Source organism: Teleopsis dalmanni, chromosome 2 (genome assembly GCF_002237135.1).
Source record: "Teleopsis dalmanni isolate 2A chromosome 2, ASM223713v2, whole genome shotgun sequence".
Classification (NCBI taxonomy): domain Eukaryota; kingdom Metazoa; phylum Arthropoda; class Insecta; order Diptera; family Diopsidae; genus Teleopsis; species Teleopsis dalmanni.
The window spans coordinates 74,750,960-74,757,557 of record NC_051847.1 but is presented as its reverse complement, the minus strand read 5'-3'; the positions used below and the strand labels follow the sequence as shown (position 1 = coordinate 74,757,557).

At 31.1% G+C, this 6,598-nt stretch overlaps 1 protein-coding gene across 1 annotated transcript in view; it reads left to right on the top strand.

The window, feature by feature from the left end:
• The window catches only part of LOC119674868 (breast cancer anti-estrogen resistance protein 3 homolog), a 7,858-nt gene extending 2,260 nt beyond the window's left edge, over positions 1–5,598 (top strand). The window contains exons 2-6 of the mRNA XM_038086024.1: positions 1,378–1,480; positions 1,558–2,666; positions 2,769–3,215; positions 3,284–3,690; positions 5,259–5,598. Coding sequence (XP_037941952.1) covers positions 1,378–1,480; positions 1,558–2,666; positions 2,769–3,215; positions 3,284–3,690; positions 5,259–5,400 — 2,208 coding nt within the window. The 3' untranslated portion in view covers positions 5,401–5,598. The remainder of the gene's footprint in view (positions 1–1,377; positions 1,481–1,557; positions 2,667–2,768; positions 3,216–3,283; positions 3,691–5,258) is intronic.
• The last annotated feature ends 1,000 nt before the right edge of the window (positions 5,599–6,598 follow it).

The window sequence follows — 6,598 nt, the reverse complement described above, 5'->3', positions numbered from 1 at the left end:
ACACTGCTAGTGTATTATAGTGTATTATATATAGTATTATATTATATATATATATATGTATTATATTATATATAGTGTATTATATTATTATAAATTATTTTTATATTATAATTATTATATTATATTATTATTATATATATATATATTATATATTTTCATTTTGTTAATTCTAGTTAGGAGTTTCTAACATAACAATCTTGAACTCTATATTCTATGAGTATTGAAACCAACTTTACAACATCATCATATAAAATTAATCCATTAAAAGATGTAATTGTATCCAACTTCAAGTTTATATCATAGGCATTAGAGTTGCAAATATAAAGAAATACTAGGACACTTATCAGTGAGAATTAAAAGTAATGCAACCTAATAAGATCTTATGTTGAAAGTAAGCCCTTATGCTTTGTTCATTAAGCCTAATAGTTTTCCCACGACTAGACAGTAAAATCGACATTCTATCAAATCAGAAATGAATTATCTTTTATAACTTACTGATGACACAGATATCTTGTGTGCCGTCATTAATTGCAATTAAGGACACTAATATGGTATCAATAGGCTAAAAAATAGCGCAGATACCAAGAAAATGCGTTGAAAAGGTGGAGGTCTGGACACAGATCGAAAATCACAAAAATATGGCTTTAAATGCTAGCATAAAAGAAACATATTCGTAGTAATGCGAAATTGGTTCCCTTGGGATTTTGATTAATTTTTTTTTATTGTTCAAAAAATATATAATTTTTAATAGAAAACGTGTATTTCTATATTGATTATAATGTCCCAATTTTTATATGGACTAAAATATTGTTATTTTAAAAGATCTACTGCACTTTTACACACCAAAATTGAACAGTAGAGATTTGTATTCGAGAACAAAAGTTGAAATATATTTCGTTTAAATATTTTTTATTTCATATAGAATCAATAATTTCTACCTCTACATCCAATTCAAGGATCAGAGTAAGATTGACAATCCAAATAAATGTAACTCTCAGTTGATAGTACCAAGCAAATAGAATAGATAATTTGTAGAAAACTATCAAAACGAGGACACTTTGGATATTTCATATATAACATCATTATATAGTTTGAAGAGTCGTCTTCTAAAATTGTTTTGAATATATTTTTCTCCTGACTTAAAGACGTTGGGCTTATGTGAAACTTGCTTCACAGCCCCGCCACCTTCTTTCTTTTAACTATGAAAGTGGAGACTGAACAATCTTGGGGTTGTTATATAGCATTCAATTAACTCTTTTGTCAATTCTAATTTTTATGCAGTCAAGACAGAATATATATATATTCACTTAAAATACAAATTTTTTTTTGTGACTTTAAATAGAGCATAATATTCTAATTCTGCATACTAAATTTCAGATCCTATTGCAACCAGAAACAGTTTATGAACGTGTACAATTTCAATTTGAGGAAGATGCATTCGATGCTGTTCCTGACCTCATCACGTTTTATGTTGGTTCTGGTAGGTAGAGTTAAATTTCATTTTTATATCTATATGGTATTTCTTATAAATATAGTGTTTTCATTATAAATTTTTAGGTAAGCCCATTTCGGCAGCATCAGGTGCACGTATACAATTTCCATGTAATCGTACATATCCGCTCTCATTTTATGGCCACAAAATAGTTGGAAACCAATTGCACACACAAATGTTAGCAGGCATTCGGGGGACAAGTCCACTAAACTCACCACTTAGCAATAACAGTAGCTTCCGGTTTGGTACAACAGCCGTACAACAAATGCAACAACAGCAGGGACAACAGCACCAACAAACTAATAGTCCAATGTCTTCGCCTCCACGCGTTAAACGTGATATACCACCGCGCTTACCCTCGAAGAAGCAACGTTCACAAAGTCTCACACCGGCTCAAGCCATGGTTGTGTCGAATATGAAGCATTGTGATAGTGGTGATGAGAGCAATAATGGTGATGCCATAATAAATGGTAATAGTGTTAGCTTTAAAGGCGTACGCCGTTTTAGTAACTTCGAGAAGTGTAACAGTCTTGGTGGGTCACCAAGTGAACAACAATTGCAAACCGCACATTTAGAACATATAATGTCACACAATAAAATTCACAGTAATGGCTTCCAAACTATAGCACGTTGTTCGGCAAGTGAGATAGTGGACCATGTTAAGTTCACCACTCATTCACTGCCACGACCTGCGACAAACTCTTTTCGTACGAATACGACACGCATATCTGGTTTAGCACGTGACTTTAGCACTGAGTCTAGTTCCAGTTTAAACACCAGCTTAGACGGTAAACAAATTCCAGAGTTACCAGAAAAAGCACCAAGTCCGCCTCCAAAACCAAATCGTGTACCGCCGACTTTGCCACGCAAAGAAAAAGATATAATAACACTGGAACAACAACAAAATTCTTTGCATCGAGCAGCTGCAGCAGCAGCTGCCGCTGCTGTTTACCAGGCAAGCGGTTCAGATTCAGGCAACGGCTCAGGGGATTCAGTACAAAGTTCGATACCGGGTGATATGAGCGAATTTACGTTACACCGTGGAGTTATTATTAAAAATCCACGCTTTATGAGTAACTCTGCGTCTTCTGCAACACTAAAAAGTCTAACCGAATTCGACGCTGCTGCGGCGGAAGATCAATTATTTACTTTGGAAATACCCAAATTTAAGCCTGTAAGTTATATATGCGATTTAGGTCAATTAATATAAAATATGTAAAAAGATATCGTAAACAAAGTAATGAAATGTAATTGATGTCGAAAATTATTTTTACAGGTTTCGAAATTTGATATTGAAAATTTCAGCACATTGCTGCTACCATCTGTGGACAATAAGCCATTAGATGGAGATGCGTTAAGCACATTCAAAATGATGCTATTAGAGACTGGCCCCAAAATGATAGCAGAACACATAACACGCATTGACATAAGTTTGCTACTCGAAGAGCTGCCTGAAGAGGATGAGAATTACGAGCATAATGTATTAGATTGCTGTGGTCTAGAAATGCTAACTCTACCACAGGGTAAGGTCTTCCGACACGACCTCATTGAGCGTACACAATGTATTAAGCTAATGGTAGCTGTAACAATACTTACATGTCAAACTGATTTGGATCGTGCTGAAATATTAAGTAAGTGGATACAAATTGCTGTTGAAACAAAAACAGCCCTAGGTAACCTATTCGGATTTTGTGCCATAATGTTAGGATTGTGCATGCAACAGGTAAGTTGTTTTCCTTCAAGCTATTAGTGGTCTTTAATGTTTATGATAAATATTAAAAATTTATGAAGATACAAAAACTGGATCAAGCATGGCATATTTTACGTCAAAAGTACACAGATAGTGCATTTACATTCGAGGCGAAACTGCGACCAACTTTAATAAGCATGAATGAATGTTCTAACCCACAAGCACCAAATACCACCGTTCCACACGTACTTCTCTATGCTTTACTCAAAGATCGGCAAGTAATCGATATACTAAATATTAATAGCACGATTGAGAGGTCGTCTTTGTACATGACCTGCATTACATCTTGGGAGAATAAAGCTGATGATTTTGGCATGTCTATTAATTTTCTTCATTTGGATTCAGCTCGAAATTTTTTAGCGAACCTGACACTCTTTCGAAAAAATGCTAAAATTGTACTAGAGGAATCCAATTCACGTTTGGATGAACTACTTAGTGATGCGTTTAGGTAAGTATTGATGACGAATAGTGTAAATATATATTGAATATTTCTTAATAATTGCCGTACGTTGACTAAATTAAGACTATAACAATTAGTGCTAGTACCCATTATTATTATTAAAACTTTTGTCGTAAAGTTTCCCTACAATCGGTACTACGGCCAGAAGAGTTCTATTGTACCAAATTCACATTTAATTGTACAAAATCCTTTTAAACTTTGTGAACAAAGTCCAGAACTAAATTTGGAGAAGAGCTCTTAATCTGTTCTGGTGACAGAATTTCCATATGAAATAAGTTTCTTCTGTGCGTTGTCAAAGCTTGACAATTACGAAGAATGTATATTCTTCGTATACATTCCTCATCTACGAGCCATTCTACATTCCGAATTAGCAGATAATCGAAGTGCAAACTCTTTTAAGTGATGACTCATCGATAGCCAGTTTTTGTATTTTATAGAAGAAAGTTCGACTAAAAGTGGTATTTTGTAAAAATCAGTCATCTTAAAGAAATACCCATTCAAGAGATGTATAGGTTGAGAGAATATTCATCACATATATACGACTTTAATTTTGAATACTTTTTGTTTACAGATATTACATTGCTTTTTTTATAGAAAACATGCTCCTATATTCCAAACTCAATAGGCATATTTGTCTTATTTATCATATAAATCTCACCCACATATGTATATGTTTTTGATATTTCTCATGTTTACTATAGCCACCTGTAAAATTACAAAAGCTCATTAATATGATCAATTTTGAAATAAGCAAATATATAAATATGCAGAATAATGAAGCAGGATAATTTTCCAAAGTTTAATAGGTGTAAAACGAAGCATTACATTAAAAATTACAGGACACTACCAAACAATATAACTACACTGCATATTCGTCTTAATACTTAGACAGAATGGAATCGACATGAATGAAACATGTGAAAAGGGTGCGGTAAATTTACTCATATGATCCAAATCATTCAGTAGACAAATTACTTGTGAGACTATATCCGTACTTAAAAATATTTAATATAAATTCTTTGATAAGGCATAAGTGAGAATTTCAAATACCTGAAGTAATTCAAGAACCCAATTACCGACAATATCAAAATAATGTAAATGTTTCTCAATATAAAGAGATCAAGTTTCTTAAACGTAAATTTTCTTGTTGACTATAGTCTTTCGAGAATGGGGCTAATGGACATCAACACCTATAGAATATATGAAAGAAATAGGTCCAGAATCTTCCTTTTGTCTGAGATTTTAAAGCAAGAAATATTATTAGCTTTGTCAAACAACTTAAATTGTGTAACCCTTTTTAGGTCTATATAGATTTTTTAAACCACAAAAACCTATTTTCTCTACTAATAATAATATATTACTGTTTAAAATTAGTGCACACTTTGTTCCTTATGTATACATACATACCATACCTAGTTAAAGTTCCAGACTTGTAATAAATCATTGCAATGGTTTATACACTCTTTGACATGTGATTAATAAAAATAAAAAAAATACAATATATATGCACTGATATTGCCTTTTAAATAATATTGTTTCAATTGTTTTTTTTTTAGAACCGAGTTCCACGTCAAATTCCTTTGGGGTAGCAAAGGGGCTTTAGCGGCGTCAGAAGACCGTCACTCCAAACTAGAAAAGGTGCTATCATTAATGGCTGATAAGTTCTGTAACGTCGATGGTAATACAGCAGCAGCATAAACATCCTTCAGTTATGTAAATAGAAAAAATTAATTCCATTTTTATATATGCAAAAAAGAAACCAAATCCATTAGTAATATTACGCATTAAGAAAGATCTACAATATAAATAACTACAATAAATCAAGTATAAATTTATACATGATATGAATTTATATATATAGTATATACATATACAGCAAAAATCAAAAGATCTATTAAGGACCCAGTATGATTTTGTAAACTATTTTTATTTAATTTTTAATTTGAAGATATTTTGTTATACACATATAAATATATATTGTACTTATATAAAAACTATTCAACCAAAAAAATACATAGGATCTTAAGTTTGTTCGCTAGTTTATCAAACACACCTATTTATAAATAATTAATGAGTTATTTAATATATTAAAGTAAATACATATGATATACATATATATTTATATTACATACATTACGATTATATTATATCTACAACTGTATACGATGCAGTAAATAAGTTAGCATTATTTTAGTTTTATTATTCTGTCTCCAGAGCAGAACGTGATTGAAATTATACGTATAAACTAATATGTAGTCTCTTCAGTTCGATTAAAACTATTTTATTTATATCTTATTTATTAAGTATAATTTATTTTGTCTTCAATTTTGTTTAAGTTTATAAATATGACATTGTCTAAATGTATATTGTCTATATATTATTAAATTATCCATTGCTTTACAGGACACCAAAGAAAATTTTATAATATTATCTAATGTTCTTGCAAAGCTATTCTATCTGTCAAATAAATAATTACCACTGTAAATGTAGTTTCAGTTTAGTTTATTTTAATCTGATATGGTTGTTTAAAGCCCAACCATTAAAAATCAAATATATCCAGAGGTTACTTGGTGACTGCTTAATGACTTTTTGTTCCTTTTAAAGTACAAAAATGTTAGCTTTATGAAGAGGCAGGTAATTTGGTAATTATTAATAATTAATAAATATCGCTAAATAATAATTTTGTTTGAAAATCGGAGAGTGAAAAGAGAGAGATTAAGAAACAATAATAGAAAAAGAGATAATGTGTTAACAAAAGTGCGACGTAAAAGTACCCCATGACTTCGCTCTTCTTTTGTATATATTATATTTCTCTATCTTTTTATAATTATTTTGCGTTGAAAAATTGCATATAAAAACCAACTTTTTATCTTTCTTTGTCAGCTTGCAATTTACC